Here is a 17,680-nt window from a genome sequence, read left to right as displayed (position 1 = left end):
AATACAAGCAGGAAAGTAGATCATTAAATATTATGTAAAATGTCATGTTCAATTATCAAAAAAAGCCAAACCAAAAATGAGGCAGAAAGCACCATTTCATTTAGATAGCATTGGGTAATATTGAGAAGCCTGAGTAAATGTCTTCTCACCAGAAAAAAAAGCCTTTTAGTAAAAGAAAATGGAAAATTAGTCTCTAAGGAAAAGCTAGTCATCTCCTCTTATCTGCACAACTAAAGACAAAACTATTTACAAAATATAAGCTAACAATGTGAAAGGTTGAAAGACAAGTGGTGTTTATCACTCATGCAAGGAGCTGCCTCTAACCTGGTTCAAAGGATAACCTGATTCTCTTCCCTGCCTGGTGGGGTGACAACTTTTAAACCATTACTAAAAATAATGTCTACATTTTAGAAGAAAATGCACTGTAATATAGTTATAGTACTGCTAAACATGCTGAATATAAGTATTTTTGAGGTATAAGTGGGAGAGGAAATAGACATGTGCTCTTTTAATTTCCAGGGTCTTCAAGGTGCTCCTGGACTGCCAGGTATACCAGGACCCAGCGGCCCATCTGTAAGTGCGTGGCATCACCTGTGATCAAATTTATTTCTGCAGGAATTGCTATAACTACCTAGTTTCTTGTCCTTTCTTTTGTCTTTGGGAGAGTAATAATAAAATCTTACCCATTCTGGCTCTAGTAAAGTAAACTATACTGGTGTTGATGTCACTGAAAATACCATAATTGTCTGGACCCAAAGTTTATGTAACTTAAACAGGTTTGAAGTTTTGACATTACTAAAGAATCTGTGAGGTTAAATGATTTATAATGTGCAAACTTGCAGTGAATTATGTATTTTTACCCAAGTTAGAGTCATGTTAGCAATAAAATCTAAAAATAATTCCAGCTAGTCATTCTGAAAAAAAGACTTGGTGCCAAAACAAAGTAATTACTCAGTTTCACAATTCAAAAACAAAGTATGAGAAGAAGCAGACCATATTTAAAGACACTGAAATAGATCATTAAAATTGTTGGTATTACTGAGAAAAAGTTCTCTTTGAAATTTTTTCAAATTTTCTTTTCTACATATGGGATGGAATCACCTTAGTTAGTGTGATCATTATTCTTTCCTAGGTTTCATGACAATACTAATACTTCTTTCAAAAATTGTAGCACATTTAAGAAGTTTAATGTGGAATATGTGCCAATAAACTGGCATTTAGCAGTAAAACGTGATTCTCAGCTGTATCAAGATGTGCCAGTTAGGGTCAGCACATTTAGTTTGCCAAGGTGAAAATGCAAGAGCAAACACAACTTTTTCCCTTCAAAGGACTTATCAGGAGGACACAGCTGTTGTGTCAAAGAGAAGAGAAATATTTAAACCTGAAGGAGAAACATAATTAAGTTTACACGACCTTCAAAAAGCACGTTTTAAAAACTTAGTGACACTGCAAATATACTGTGTTTCATTCTTCCTAACTTATATAAACAATTCCGTGTTGTGCAGGGAGTCCCAGGAAGACCTGGACATCCGGGTCCAGCTGGAGCAAAAGGAGAAAAGGTATTCCTTCTTTTAATTCTTGGTAAAAGTCCGTGAAGGTTTTGCAATCCCATTACAGTGTGTTTTGGGCTTTTTTAAACAAGTCCAAGAGTGTAACAAGAATTTGGCATGCATTTCAAATTTTTGCTTGTGTTTCAATACAAGTACTTTTCCCAAGCAATGCTGTGCATATGGGCTTGTATTTTGAAGTGCAGTCCTTGAGGTATATTTAAGTTGCAGAGAATTTTCGTCAGGTATAGCACATTATATAAAGTTTAGGAAAGTGAAAGTATGTTTCTGGAATAGAATATGACTAGCAACTGCTTGCTGTGCTTCTCATTCTTTTACCAGTATTATACTCAAAAGTAATTACACAAGTACTGAAAGTTATTGGGTATTAGTTATTAAGCTTCCTTTATACTTAATTTACACTCTTGTAGCACTGCTTTTTTTCAAACTTTTATGCACTGTTATCAGGAACTTGATATTATCCATTATAACTAAGAGGTCAAATTAATTTCTCGGGCACCTCAGATCAGTGCAATACAGAAGAGACAAGCTTTATTTGCTGCAAAATACTTTCTGGGACAAGTTCTACATTTTGTGTATGAATACAGATTTTTTTTCTCAGTAGTACTCTGGAATTTTCCAGGAATAGCACTACCACATCCATGTGTGGGATCCTAATTCCCTACAAAACTTTGGTATGAGTAAGAAAGAAAACTATTTTGTAAAGCTCTGAAATTATTTCAGCATAAAATTTCGAGAGTTGTCCCCTTGCTGATCACAGTAACAAAAATTTGCCCCACTTATTTCCTTTTTATGTAACTGAAGGCAAAACACAAGTCTTTGCTAGTTCCTAGTTCGCATTCCCAGACAGGTGGGAATGAGAAGCCCCTGCTCTACAGCTTGTGTTTCATCCTTCTAAAAGGGCAGAAGTCATATGGCTGAAGAGTAATGAAGTAAATTGAAATATAGCCCCAGTAAATTTCTCCTCCTTCCTTCATCTGGGACGCATTTGAGAATTGATCATATAATGTGCTTTCTATCATAATAGTATTTTAATTCCCCATGAAGCTCTCCAAACCACTCTTGGGAGGCTGGCAGTTTCTAACCATTAGCAGAGGCATTTGGAAATTATCCTAATATAAATGTTTAGTAAGATTTGTATTTTTCTGCTGAGATAATTACTGGCATTGAACATTTAACTTGATTTTTGACACCTTAGTAATTTTAAATTTGTGACTTAGTGTCTCACTGACATACATTTAATAAGATCCAGCAAAGTCAGTGAAAAATTCTGACAGACGTGTTCCAAATTATACAGTGTATTTATCTGAATTGTAGTGATGAGATTTTGAAAAGATTGTTTGGGAAATCTTAAGTTGAAATCTTTGAAGCTCTCTACTATTCACAGACCCCATGATTCTCCTGGGGAAAAGCCTCAGCAGCTCTGCTTTTTGAAAAATAATCAATTCAGTTCACAACAGCAGAACAGGCCAGAGATATGGGTAACAACGGATGAATATCTTACAGTAAAAAACAAAAAGGTATTCATACTAGAGATATTAATAAGGAATATTCCTTAAAAAAAATCCTAATTTATATTCAATATGTTTCTAACTAAATTGGACTTCTGAAACTTTAGCTCTTCTTTATTTGCATATGAATGATCAACTGAGGACTGGCTTTTGCAAAATAATATACAAAGCATAAAATGAATGTTAGCTTTTATCTGCCAGTTGCTTAGAAATTCATATTAACAACTCTTTTTTTTCTTCTTCTTCTCCCTCCTGGTACATATGATATGTTTCCCAGCCCAGGTTACCCCTGCTATTTGCCATAAGGAAGTTACTACACGTAAAGCAGCAAGTAACAAACAAAATAAAAACTAGTGCAAAGTAATGATTCATGCCTTCCCTAAAGCTTAAGCAGGAACATTGCAGGAGAATTTATTCTTGACATTACCTGCTCTTATTGACTGTATCTCTTGTTTATTGTCATTATGGTCCTCATAGCTTGAGTGTGGAATAGATGTGGCCAGTTACAGTAAATGAGTTACATCAATCTCTTGCTGTACTAGGGTAGTGAAGGTTCTCCTGGGAAACCTGGACCACCTGGGCCTCCGGTGAGACATTTTGTTTTATATCTTGCATTTAGATTAGGAACAATATACTTGTGAGTAAAATGTAATGTAATATAAAGAACTGACTGTTGATCTAATGAAAATTAATATTGCAGGAAGGTAACAGTGTCTTTTTTCAAAAGGTTTCTGTGTTCGATTTTTTTTCCTTGCAATTCATCACTGAGTAAATTCAGATCACTAAATCCATTTTAGAAATCTGCTCAAATTAGTTAATCTTGGTATCCAATATTATTAGAGTAAAATTGACAGCTTGTATACCTGAGATCAGAGAACCCAGGCAACCTAGAGAAAGTCTGTGGAGTTCACTGGACTCCAAATTAACTGGAATAGTACCTAACACAAAATTTAGTCTGGAGAATTATAATATTAAATATCAAAATATGACGTACACTCATTTACAGGTTTCTTGGTTTATATCTTTAAAAAAAGAAGTCCCAAGCTGTGTTGGTGTGTATCTTACAATCTTCTGAAATCTGGAATCTTTGACAAATTGAGAACAAAAAGGATACCACAGGTTTGCTGAAGTACTGGACTTGAACAGGGCAATAGTGCTGCCTTAATAATTCATAAGTGACACTTACTTGGTTTTTATGCTTTAAAGGGTATGCCTTACAATGAAAGAAATGGAATGAGCAGCTTATATAAACTGCAGGTATTTCTCTTTAATGTTAATTGCTTTTTTTTCAATCCCCACCTAATTTTAGCCCAACTCAACTTTTAAACTTGCTGTTACAGGGAGGTGTGAGTGTCGCAAGTTACCCAGGTCCACCAGGACCTCCAGTAAGTGTTACCAGAAATCTGATTTCTAGCAGCCAATTGACATAGAAACAGAGGATGGTTAGTTTTTGATTTTATTCATGAAAGATTGAAAAAATAAGGATACGATTGGTATGTAACAATGTCTGTGATTTTATGAGCCAAGCATTTTAGCCCATTTTGGAGAGTGGTTTATTTATTTATTTATTTTGATTAAAGTATTTCATCCTAGCAAGTAAAGACTACTGAAATGGTACATAATTTGGTATTGGACTCTTTTGTAAAAGTATTCTTATATCTAAAAATGTGTAATATTTTACTTATAGTTTGTGAAGGTATAGTTTTTTAGTGGATGAAATTTGGTGCCAGAAATGAGAAGCTCACGAATTCTGATCTGAGTTCTTTCACCGGTTCACTACATGTAGCTACAGTGCAGAAAAATATGTAAAACAAAGAATTATATTGTGGGTGTAATACAGGGCTGGTGTCTTTCACACTGCAAATGCAGTACCTTGCAGCTGGACACTGTTGCTTTGGTTCTATGGAGCCAAAGATTCTGTGCACTTATTTACATTCTCCTCTGTTTTAGCATCATAGGCAAGTTCTGTTTTGAAATGATTGTCTCTTTGGTAACCACAGTTATGGGCTGGCACCAAACAACAGAGCTGTCTTTCTCTGTATTCTGGAACAGTAAAACAAACCCCAAAATATTACTAAGACTTTATACTAAATTAATCAGCTGAGAGGGCTGGAGTTGATAATGATTTCAAATGCACTGCATTAGCAAAGTGTATTCATAATTCAGTCATTAAAATCTACATCTTATTGTGTAACTGTTCTTCTTTAACAGTGACTTGTGTGGTTTTATTTTTTGCAGGGTCCAAAAGGAGATCCTGGAACAGCGGTATGTACCTTTTTTTGGTTTTGGTAGAGAATTCCCCAAGTAGTTTGACACATGGTACTTCTCAAGGACAACAGGAAACCCAAACCAAAACCTCTCAGCACTGACAGCAAAAATGGGGAGTTGTGAGACAGTTTTCTAAAACAGTTTGGTAATCTGTTTTCAAATAAATTCACAAAGCCTTTTTTTTGTTTGTTTCACCATAATGCCTGGAAGCTGAATACATCATTCTGAGCCAGCATCCACTTCCTACTCAGAAAACACCAAGTACCAGAGTTTAGGTGGGAAAACTGAGATTTGTCAGAGACTTCAGGAAATCCAGGCAGCAATTTGCCATGATTTGATTTAACTGAGAATTGCTGAAATACTGGAATTGTTGGCTGTAGTTCAAATGTCCATGGTAAATTACCAATGTTCTTTCAAAAAATAATTAAAAGGACCTCTCCACTCTACATGATAAGCTGATTTCTCCAGTGGAGCATGTTTACAGCTTTCTTTCAAAACTTGAAGACCTATCCAGGGATCCAGCCTGTGTGTCCCTTGCTGCAGAGTAACCTTTTTTTAGGGAACAGAGCACAGAATTGCTTGGAGCTTGGTTCTCTGATTGACAGTGTATGCTTACAGCCCAGGGCTGTACTGCCTGGAGGTGCTTCAGAGGTGACCTTGGCTTGCAAGAGCACTGGAATAGAGTCTTCTGTATTACATCTTTCATCAAAATTAAACCAAAATTAAACCAGACTCACACAGAGCCTCTGGGAAAAGCTTAATTTACAGATTAGTAAAACAGGGCATAACAAAATCTGTTTACCTGATAACTGGTTAGTTTTTTTACTGATCTCAAATTAAATTATCTCCTGTTGCTTGCTGTTCAACATTCCCCATTTTGAGTAAAGAAATTCTAATGGATGCAATCTTTTAATTAAAAAAAAACCCAAAACAGGGAGACCCAGGACCAATGGGATTGCCAGGACTGGAAGGACTCCCAGGGGAAAAGGTAGGACTCTTAAAAAGAAGTTATGACTTCTTAGTGGCCACTATCTGCAACTAAATATCTTCTGAAGCCTTGTTTGATTTATTTTTCATGTGTAAGTTAATGTTCCTGTGAGAAAAACCCTTGCATACTTATTTACATTTTTCTTTATTGCTTTAGCGTGGGTGTAAATAATATACTCACTGAACATGAAATTTCATTTTCTGCAAAGGAAAGTTGTGTGTAGGAGGTAGAATACTACTATACTTAAAAGTAATATAGTTAATATTTTCCTATGTATGGTTCTTGTTCTCTTGAATATCAGCTTATGCTCACCGTCCGTCTTGTTCTCAGCCTTTTGCTTTCTAATTGTGGAGGCTGATTATGAATGTAAAGAAAAGCTTTTCATAAAGGGCTAAAAAAGTCAATATTTTGGTATTCATTTCTAAATATAGCAAAGTACAAAACATTTCGCAGAGAAATTTTAAAAAATCTGTAAATATGTTTTCTGTCAGCAAATACAGTTCAGTTTTGCACATGACTTCTAATTTAAGAAGAAAAAAGAGTACTTTTTTTTGCAAATGAAATATTTTCCAGCTTTTTGAATTATGCTATTAAATGACTTAATGCAAAAGTATTTTACTGAAACCTATTTTTCATCACAAAGAAATGTAAATTAAAAGTTTCCCGCTCAATATCACTGTGCATTCCTCCTACTTGTTCAGTCAGTGACAAGATCTAAGGTAGGTGTCTATACTAGGTGCTTAAATTACATGAGATGGTTCTTGCTCTGGAAGTCTACAATTTACAAGCAATTAAAGGCTAGTCTGATTTCAAAATGAACAAACACAGGGAGGTTTTACAGATCTAACTGAGACAAAGTGGGGACAGGAATTAAATAAAGGGAATAAGCAATGGATCAGATCATATAAACCAGCTAAGTGAGTGTTTGGCCCTCTCCCAAAGTAAAAATATAGTTTCCTTAACTAAATTTGGTCAAAATTCCACATTTGTGGTGCAAATAAGTGAACAGTATCTCAGAGCCTGCCAGTCCCAGCAGTAGAGTGCATGCTGGGTTTTAATTTAGAGTGATTATGCACCTGTGTAGCAGAATGCCACCTTCTACAGACAACATTGGCTGTAATTCCATGATAATTTCATGAACTGCCTTTAGAACTTCGTGTCCTCTGGATAAAATGTCCCTTCCCTCACCTGTGCTGACGGTGTTTGGTGCAGCTGTGCTGCAAGCCACATTGCTGAAAGGATCAGAATAACCCTGAAAAGAAAAAAAATGTTTCAAGGGAAGTGTTAGGAATTTCTAACTTAACTGTCATAGCCAGCATACAGGGAAAACACCCCATGTTCTGAGTCCAGAATAACCACTGGGGCAGAGGGCAGTGCTCCAGACAACATGCCCTGCCTGCTGCAGGCACTCAGTGCTCCCCACTCAGTGCTCCAGAGGTGCATGTTGCATTCCTCACTGAGTGACTTCCGCCAGCCTCCAGAGCAGGAGAGGTTGAGCGTGTCCTGTAAGCTGCTTCCTCCAGACGTGAGGTCAGACATGTAACTTGTCATCTGTTGCACTTTGTGTAGGGGAGTTAAGTGTTTCTAATTCCTAGCAGCATCATTGTGCACCTGAACAAGATGAGGATGAGACAAACCACCATAACTCATAAGAACAGGAGCCAGAAATCCCAACATTTCCCGGGGCTCTTATGCACAACGCAACGTGGCTCTAGCTATGTTATCAGAGTTTTAGTAAGTCTGCTCCAGGTAACAAACTTACCTCAGAGAAGTATTCCCCCGTTCATACGGTTTTAGCAGTGCCAGGGCTTTTCTGACATGAAAAGGAATTTATAAGAAACAAGGAGCCTGATTTTTTTCTTACATTTTTAACTGGTGTTACATGAAGAGAGCAGAGTGTTGCAGACCAACATGTCAACAGTGTGTAAATACCTCTGTGTAGAGTTTTACCACTTGTTGAGCTCTGTCTGTCTGTTTTGGATTCCAGTCCTGTTGAGAAAGATTAATTTGTGCCTGTAATTCATCAATTTCAGCCAAAAAACAACACTCTCCTAGCTTAAAGCATAGATGAAGGTGGCTGTGTGCTATAACGAGAACCTTTGCCCTGAAAGGGCCATGGCACAAGCAAACAGAGGACGTTGGCTTGTAGTAAATGGATGACTGGGTAGCAGGAAAGCAAAAACTTCTTTGAAAAGCACATCTTAAATATGGGAATGTTTATATGAAAGTGAATTACTCTGTGTAAATTTTGGTCATTGTCATGGCCACAAATTACAATTATTTGGAGAACTACAGATAAGTCAGGGACTTTCCATCTCTTTTCAAGGGAGGCCTCGAGCAGACTCAAAGGGAAACATTATGTGAGAGAACCTAAACAAAGGATTTTGGTTACTTGCTCAAGTCTGTAAAATGAGCCAGTGGCACAGATAAATATTAGCATTTAGCCTGGCTCTTGTCGTCATTTTCAACTCACTGAATAATCCTTCCTCATGTTTTAATGAGAATCCACCAAGAAACTTCTGTTTTGATTGTTGTCATTTAAACATAGATTTATCTTTTCTTCAGGGTGACCGTGGACCAGCCGGCGCACCAGGAGTATCAGGGACACCGGTATGTATATTCTTTAAAGAAAGCTCAGCTTTTTAGAAGCTGAAAAAACAGTCAAGCAAGGTGCTGAGCTGCAATCTCGATCTTTGTGGAGCACCAGTGCTTGGCTTGTGCTTTATACACAAGTATGAAGATTGTGAGTTTTCCCTAAAGAAATTAGAGTTCTAATAGCAGCAAGGGTTCATATTATTATTAAAATGACAAGAGTGAGTGGCATGAATACATGATAAAGCTGGAATTTGAAGCTGCATATGCTTAGTTAAAAATGTGAGATTCTTCTCATTGCCTCTGTTTAATATAGATAAAGATGTTTTTTGTGTTCTTGGGCATGCACAAATTTCTGAGCGTGTTTCTATCACAAAGAAAAATTATGAGCATTGGTTATTGCAGTCCACAAGGATTTGCATATCGAGTCGATCAAACATTTGCTTTAGGGAAATGCTTTTTCTGCTATTTACGTGTGGTATTCAGAGAAGTTTCTGAAAGTCATCGAGAAACTTTGTTGTAGGTGAAAGAAAAAGTAACTAATGATAAATTGAAATTATAATTATTCATTTGTGTTCCTAAAGGAAATGAAGATATTGGATTGCATTCACAGTTTAATAAAAAAGTTTATCCATATTTCAGGAGGCAATATGGAGTTATTTATATGCAAATAGATTTATTATTAAATTTGGGCAGCTACCAATACATTCAGGAGCTGTTTAAATTATAAATATGTGTTTCATGAAATAAAGAGAAGTTTGTGTCTATGCACTCCCATTTCCATTAGCCACTGATTTAGTCTGTTTACTGTGAGTTCCAAGAGAGAACATCATCTTAAATAGCCTAATTTCATTGGGTTTTCCTAAAAAAATTGCACATTAAAGGGGAAAAGTATTTCTCTGAGTTTTATAGCAAATATAAGACTTTCAAAGTTTGTTGTTCTGAAACAGATTTTGCACTGTTAATAATAGCACTGTAGCTGGTTAGAATGATCACAGTTGTTCATTTCCTATGAATTTCCCACTGGATATATCCCAAGTTATTGGATGTTCTCTATTCAAGTTGGATAGGAAACACTTAATAAGGTCCCTTCTTCACTGATGGAGTTCCATTCTGTTGATTATATTTAGTTCTAATAAAATCCACTGAAATAAAATATTTTCTCCTGAAATAAAGTGTTTGCTTTTACATTTTATGCTGAGGAGTTTTAATCAATAAAGTAGCAGACACGTGACACAAAATTTTTCAGTACTCTAGGAAGAGTTTGAGACATATCCTTATATCTTGCTGGAAAAGAATTTGTCTTCCTTACCTGTCATTATTCCCTAGATTGAATAGTGGACCCTTTTTCCTATCCAGGAATATAAACCTCTTATTTTCTCTTTGATATTTTTCTGAGATTACTGAGGTTGTCAGGGAAGCTTGCACTGAGATTCTGCAAGCACTGCCACTGATGCCCATTTCCTCAGCACCAGCCCTCAGTCCTCCTGTTCCCAGAGTTGTCCCTGGTGTTGATGGGGTTTATCTCTCACTTGTACAAGTCACCTGAGGATCTGGTCTAAGGATACTTTCAGGAAATGTAGATTCAAGTTGTTCAAAGAAAGGCATCCTACAGAAAAGAGACGTTTAAAATCAGCATTTAAAGGATGTCATAAGAGGGGATTGTGAATTCTGGTAGGCTGAACATAAAATGACAATAAAAGTGGCCAAGAAAGAGTGTAAAGAAAATTTGGAGAAGGCATTAAGTCAGTAGTAAAGTCTTATTTAAAAAAAAAAAATCAGGACTAGGAAACACCTGAGGGAAAAAAATCTTGATTTTACATATATATTGAAAAATTTTGATCTGGCTATGGCTTCTCAAGATGGAAATCATGGTATTGTAAAAGAAAATTTCATAAAAACGTCCCAGTATTCAGGAATGGTAAAGAAAACCAAGCAATTAAGTAATGTTTAACACAAGACCCTGTTCATTAAACATGACAAAAATCTGGTAAAATATTTCTCTTTCCTTTCGTAAAGCATTAATGAACAATAGCATGAATATTTCACTCACATATATATACACACATATATATATTCTCTCTTGTTTTTGACATAGAGAAAAATTTTATTTGGCTTCCTAATAATTTCAATCTGTACTATTCTCTTTCTGCAGGGAAAGCCAGGATCTCCTGGGTCCCCAGGGATGCCAGGAGAACCTGTAAGTACAGATTTGAGTTCTGGATCCTTACGATAGCAAACAAATATTTCAGACTCTTAATGCAAGATTTTTCATGCAGATTTATATGTGTGTTTCCTTCTTTCTTAGGGTGAAAGAGGACCTATTGGAGAGATAGGCTTCCCTGGTCCAGAAGGGCCACAAGGAAAACCAGTAAGCAATTTTATACTGAGTATATGTTTTGTTACAAAAGGATGTGTCTTAGTTTAGCAGAAGTTACAAAAGAAAGGAGATTACATCTTGCTTTGTGTTAGAGTAGGTAACGCGTGAAGAACACACAGAGCTGCAGAGCTCAATATTAACCAGCCAGAAAAGAATTCCTTGTATTGTGGTGTTTTAATAGTTAATATAACCGAGATGTTTCTTTTAAAGGTCTTATGAAGGTCATTTGGATCTTGTTGACATAAAGGTTACTCTTGTACTTTTTCCAGGGGGAGAATATGAACCCAGACACTCAAAACAGTCAGTAAAGGATGGGGTGACAGAATAGGTTCTCAGTTTCAGTTTAGATAGAGAAGCGTGTGCTTCACAACTGAATAAACTTTGTGACTCTTCTGTATACAGGTGATGCAACGCTGCAGCTGAGGCATTTAGTGTTCACTTAGGAGATGTCTAATCTGATCTCTTTATGTAATAAAAGTGTGACAGCAGTGTAGTCAGCACTGTCTGAGCTGGTTTTAAAAACCTCATTGATATTCTAGAAGGGGTTCAGCAAGGGTAGTGCAGGACTCATTATCTCCCCTGAACCTTGGTGTTTTGGGGATGAGCATGAGAAGCAGACCTTTGCAGCTTGTCAGCACATCTCCACATTACACTTCTGCCTTGAAAGAAGAGACAATTTCTGTAGCTACAGAGGCAAATTAGCCCAAGGTGCCTAATCTGTGCAAAACTCCACTTTGCAGTATATGAGGAGAAAGAAATATTCCTGATGTCTCTGCTCATGCAAGTTGTCCTTTCTCAGTGAAACAGCTGTGAGTTTGCTACATGTGCGGATCCATAAATATCCTACTTAATTAAACACTGCCAGAGCATTTATCTTGCAATTAGCTGGCATTGTGCAATTGTTAATATACTCTCTGTCATTATTTTGGCCCGTACTAGCTAGGACTCTCAGATCATGCCCATTCCATTCTGGAGGATAATGTGGGCCTGGAACAGTTTCCAGCAGGTGCTATGAATGCAAACACCTTCTTTGGGGAAGGAAATAGCTTTAGCCCAGGAGACCAAAACTGTGCCATGCTACAAGTCCTAAGGCCCAAAGGATGGATCTGGACACGTAATAGTAAGGCATAATCTCTATAACGGCAGAAAGGTAATTCAGCATCAAGGCTAATATCTAGAACAAAAGAAATCTCTCCCATGGTTGTATTATGATTAGCTGGGACTGAAAAAGTGCATGTACATGTCCACAAATATTCCCCATTCCAAATTTCCCTATAATTTTTCATTTAAAGTTGGGTGCTTGTTAGATTTGATGCACATCTTGATGCTCTTTGCATTTCTATATTGTAGCCACATAAACTGCTGCTTCTGCAGCTTCAGAACATTTACTGATATTGCACTAAACACTGTGCTTTACACTTTATATTTTTAAAATACATAAACATATTAATTTTTTTTTCTTAGGGACTCAATGGAAAAGATGGATTGCCAGGTCCTCCGGTAAGAGAACATGCTTCTGTGTATTTTATTCTTCACAAATACCACAGCTGTTCGTCCAGGGCAGTTGCTTGCTGTTCTGCTAACACATGAATATACAACAAAGCCTTTAATTTATAAGTTTATGCTTTCTCAAAAACCATTTTTCAGGGTGCTATGGGCAGACCAGGAGACAGAGGACCCAAAGGAGAACGTGTAAGTCCCTATTATGATAACTTTTTCTCTTTTTACTGAGCATCTAAACACCTTTTCAGCACCTATCTTATAGGCAAAATCAAAAAATTAATTCTCTGTGAACTTCAAGCAGACACCTAGACATGTAAGAGGTTTAGTCCTAGACACCACTTTAAGGAATTAGAGTCGAATTGTCTTCTGCATTTAGAGGAAAAACACATTTTATAGACTTTATAACACAGTTGGCGTGGAGAGTGTAAATTGATCAATAGATTGAAAATTGGAAAGTACCTAATTCTGTTGTGTTGTTTTCAGACTTTGCAAAAGGTATGAACTTGCCCTGTTGTCATCCTTTCTATGTCACAAACACAAATCATGTTTTATATAACACAAGCTTGTCACACTTAGGCAACAGGAATGCCAGTTGCAATACCTGACAGCTTCCCAAACCCTTCAGACAGTTCTGTTCAAGGTAACAAGATTATGGTGAGCAGGAATGATTATGGGAGGTGAGAGATGAGGTTATATATATATACATATATATGAATATATATATGAGAGATGGTCTTGTTTTAATGTTGCTAAAGTCCTGATGTCCTAATCAAATGGATACCACATTTATTTAATGAATCAGAGAAGTATCTCCCTGTTTAAACTGGAAAAGGAAATACTGCTTTATGACACTGAAGAGACATGAGGGTTTAACTATTATTACAATTATCCCCTAAAAAATTAACTCTTTGAGATGTTCTGGTTTTGCCTTTAAGGACACAGGCCTGTATCTGTGAGAGAGATTGCAATGATGACAGAAAATAAAGTCAAGGTTTTCTTGCAGCCGTTATTATTACTGCTCTACAGCATGCTCCTTCAGCCTGAGACCAGCTGTTGTAGTTACAGAAAAGAGAAGCATCAAAATTGGAAGGGCAGAATAAAACTCTCAAGGTTTTCTTGTCTAATGTGAGAATGTCCTCATAGAATACATTTTAAGAAGGAATAAGCCACCTGGGCTGAAGTAATCTTATATATTCTTTGAATGACTAAACACTGCTGTTATTACTACTTTATAAAATGAGTGACAAACTAGTTGAAAACATGTTTTATACCAATCAGTTTTCAAGTAATTTCAACAGATACAAGTACTAGTGGCTGGCTCATTTATTGCTGTTATCTGCATACCTCAATCACTGAGCCTGAACCTGCTGGACTAGAGCAGGTAGAAACCCAGGAAAACCAGCAGTTCCTTCTGCACAGAATTTGGAACAAGATAAAATACAAGAGATAGGAGAACACTAGAGAGGAGAAGGGCTGAATAAATCAGCACCTTAGGCAGAGATCACAAAACACAAATGTCCTGAGTTTTGTACAATTCATAGTGGAGAGTTTAAAGAGGAATCTGGAGGAAGATATGACCTAGTTTTATGAATTTTTACAAGGACCTTTTTCAAAACACAAAGAAAACATTGGAGGCAGTTAAACATTGCTTGTTTGAAAAGTTGCTTAGTTTTTGATTTGCCTCCTACACATTGGCAGCCTGTAAAACGTGGATTGTTTAGAAGAAAAGGATCAGCTTCACACTGCCATAGCACCATGGTTCTAGAAAAACCTGCCTTTTTCTTTATTTCTAGTAGAAGAGCTATCTATACCCACTCTGCAGGGTTATAAACCTGAGAATTTATATACCATAGAATCATAGAAAGGTCTGGGCTGGAAGGTACCTTTAAAGATCATCCAGTGCCAACCACCCTGCCATGGGCGGGGACGCCTTTCATGAGACCAGGTTGCTCTGAGCCACATCCAGCCTGGTCTTAAATATTTCCGGGGTAGGAGCATCCAAAGCTTCTCTGGATAACTTGTTCTAGTGCCTCACCATCCTCACAGTAAAGAATTTTTCCCTAATATCTCATCTAAACTTATTCTCTTTCAGTCTGAAGCCAATCCCCCTTGTCCTGTCACTACACACCCTTGTTAAAAATTCCTCTCCAGCTTCCTCCTTGGCCCCTGGAAATAGATTAACTAAGTACCGTAAATAGATTAATTAAGATTTTGTTTAAATGAAGATATAAAATAGTAGGCTTCTAAGGAAAGTTACAGGAAATATCCTGGTGTCTTTTGCCTGTGTGAATCTGGGCACCTAAATTTTACCTATGCCATAATTGGCATTTCTAGATCCTTGTATAAGGGCTAAAACCTTTCTGAGCTCAAGCTCTGTCCTTGAAAAGTGGGTTACAGAGCCAAGTTATTCTTCTTGTCATTGACTTCAACATCAGAAGGGCAAGAACACAAAACCTATTTCCAGAGACAAGATTCAGCCTATAAAATCATCTTCCCTGCATGACTCAATCTGTTTCTGAACAGGCAAGAATTTACTCTTTAGCATTGTCGAGTGACTTTTCAGGTTTGTTCCACTATGTGCAATGGTTTTCTTTCTGCTTCTATTTTACACAGGGAGATCAGGGTATTCCGGGGGATAGAGGTCCACAGGGTGAACGAGGGAAACCTGGCCCATCAGGAGAAAAGGGGGATGTGGGTCCTGTTGGTCCTCCAGGAGACAGAGGCTACCCAGGATCACCAGGTCATCAAGGTCCCCCAGGTTCACCAGGACCCCCAGGGTTTTCAGTAAGTAAATATAAGTTTACCTTGGTTGCTTGTGAATTCAGTTATGAAGGTAGCATGGGCTGAGCAGTGGAAATTCAACTGAGGAATAGCATAGTATTAAAAAAAACTAATGATTTCTCTCAGAAAATTTCAGTGTTCAGTTAAGGTGGAAAAAAATATACACACATGATCAGGCAGTTACTTTAAATTATTTTTTAAAACATCTGCTATGGATAAACTTTATTATTTCTTTCTTTAGTTCCTGCATATCAATATGGTTACTCAGTACAGTTAATTTTCATGCTTTCTATAAGATTAAGAGCTAAAGTCTGAGCCTTTCCAACTGGGAAAGAAAAGGAGGCAGCCAAAATTGATTCTCAGTAGAAATCAGCATTTAAAAAGACAGTGAAATGGTGCTTTCCAGTTGTAGATATCTTGATTTTTCTGCATGTGCACACAGGTACACACATGTATGTTATGGGTTCTTTTTAACCTCAGTCAGATAAGGTAAAGCTCTAAAACACCTTTCCAGTGAAGTTACTGGTGCTGAGGTTCTGTCCTGGTCAGCTGTGCATCAAAGCAATTAGACCCCAGGGTGGGTGAGAAGTTGGCAGATGTTATGCAAAAGGCAAGTAAAGCAGAGGGGTGTCAGTGGACACCCTCACTGTCTTGTGCAAGTTAACTTCCATACTCATCACATCCTGGTCATCTTGGCAGCTGGGAGTGCCTCTCCCACTTCATGCCATTAGTGTCTTTATAATATTATAATGTATTTGTAGTAAAGCAGCCTTTGCAGTTAAGTAAATAACACAAATATATTAAAACACTAATTTGTTGATGAAAAGTTTATATTTGTAATGTTATTTTGAGCATTTATTTTTGTAGCATTATAAAGTGTCCTCTGTATGTTCCTTCTGATACATATCACCTTTCTTTTTCCTCATCAGGCTGATGCAATTTCACTTGAAGAAATAAAAAGATATATCAAACAAGAGGTTCTTAAGGTTTTTGAAGGTAAGAAAAGGAAGTATTATACAACTAAATCTGAAATTCTGCCCTAAATTTCTTCATGTCATCTAACTTATGTTGGACTTAGCAGCTACCTTGTTTCTATAGCTCTGTTTAACAAGTCTACTTTACATGATTCTGTTCAAACAATTAGAAGTTACAGTATCTGTTAATCAGAGTATTTCCATATGTAAAAGATTAGCATTGCAGGGTGGTCTACTCCAAACCATAATAGCAAGCATAGGTGTGTATCATTGTAGATACATACATGTGTCATATATTACTGCAGTTACATGTTTATCTACAACATACTACAAGATACTGAAGTATCTTAATGAGACCATAGATATACCTAATTACCTTGCCCACTTAGTGGCTGACTGTCTAAACGAGAGAAAGGCTTGACAGCTTTCAGTGACATAGGTCTAAATTGCTGTGCAGTTTTCTCAGCAAATGTCCCTGCTGAGTTCCAGAGCTCCCTGTAAGACCACCATCTTCTGGCACAATTTTAGGCAAGTACCAGGTTCAGCCAAGGCCTTTGTTTTATGTAAGATTTCTTAGATGATTCCTTGCTCTGAAAAGGAAATAGTTTTCTTCCCCAGCATTCCCTTAGTCATGGTAGGAAAGCTGAGACTTAGACAGGTGTCTGAAACAAGATTCCGTTTGGATGCCCCTTAACAGTAGCTTATCTTCCACTGCAAAATGCATTTCTTATGTCTTCAGTATGCTTTGCTATTCTGCCATTAATATTTGTGGATACAAACCATCTTTTAGGGGTAAAAGAAATCATATAAAGCTTGAGACTTAACCTGTTCAGGCAGTTTTTCACTTTATAACAAGGCTATCATTTTGTGTATTTTCACCCTTCCCCAGGGTGCTACCCCTCAGGAATTCAACCTACTACGTATTTCAAGAGCGGTTTGTTGAATGAAGTCACTTCCTTTTCCCTTTCAAATACAATGGTAACAAGTATTTAGTCTATTCACAAAAAGAAAGCATTAGAACGTGCCCTGCCTACAAGGATTAATGGAGTTTTGTCTTTATAGCTATTCCATTTGCTACACCTTGCTGGTGTTCCCACAGATCTTCCAGTTTCGGC

The 17,680-nt window shown here is 37.0% G+C and overlaps 1 protein-coding gene across 1 annotated transcript in view; it reads left to right on the top strand.

Annotated features, from left to right (window-relative positions):
* COL19A1 (collagen type XIX alpha 1 chain) overlaps window positions 1-17,680 on the top strand; it is a gene marked incomplete at its 5' end in the record, with an annotated part of 177,366 nt that overhangs the window by 151,572 nt on the left and 8,114 nt on the right. The window contains 14 exons of the mRNA XM_082276862.1: window positions 520-573; window positions 1,506-1,559; window positions 3,622-3,666; window positions 4,286-4,336; window positions 4,420-4,464; window positions 5,318-5,344; window positions 6,282-6,335; window positions 8,901-8,945; window positions 11,083-11,127; window positions 11,236-11,298; window positions 12,772-12,807; window positions 12,955-12,999; window positions 15,424-15,594; window positions 16,521-16,587. Coding sequence (XP_082132988.1) covers window positions 520-573; window positions 1,506-1,559; window positions 3,622-3,666; window positions 4,286-4,336; window positions 4,420-4,464; window positions 5,318-5,344; window positions 6,282-6,335; window positions 8,901-8,945; window positions 11,083-11,127; window positions 11,236-11,298; window positions 12,772-12,807; window positions 12,955-12,999; window positions 15,424-15,594; window positions 16,521-16,587 — 802 coding nt within the window. The remainder of the gene's footprint in view (window positions 1-519; window positions 574-1,505; window positions 1,560-3,621; window positions 3,667-4,285; window positions 4,337-4,419; window positions 4,465-5,317; window positions 5,345-6,281; window positions 6,336-8,900; window positions 8,946-11,082; window positions 11,128-11,235; window positions 11,299-12,771; window positions 12,808-12,954; window positions 13,000-15,423; window positions 15,595-16,520; window positions 16,588-17,680) is intronic.

Source organism: Coloeus monedula (assembly GCF_965178545.1).
Source record: "Coloeus monedula genome assembly, chromosome: 2".
Classification (NCBI taxonomy): Eukaryota; Metazoa; Chordata; class Aves; order Passeriformes; family Corvidae; genus Coloeus; species Coloeus monedula.
This window is presented reverse-complemented; position numbering and strand designations above follow the sequence as displayed.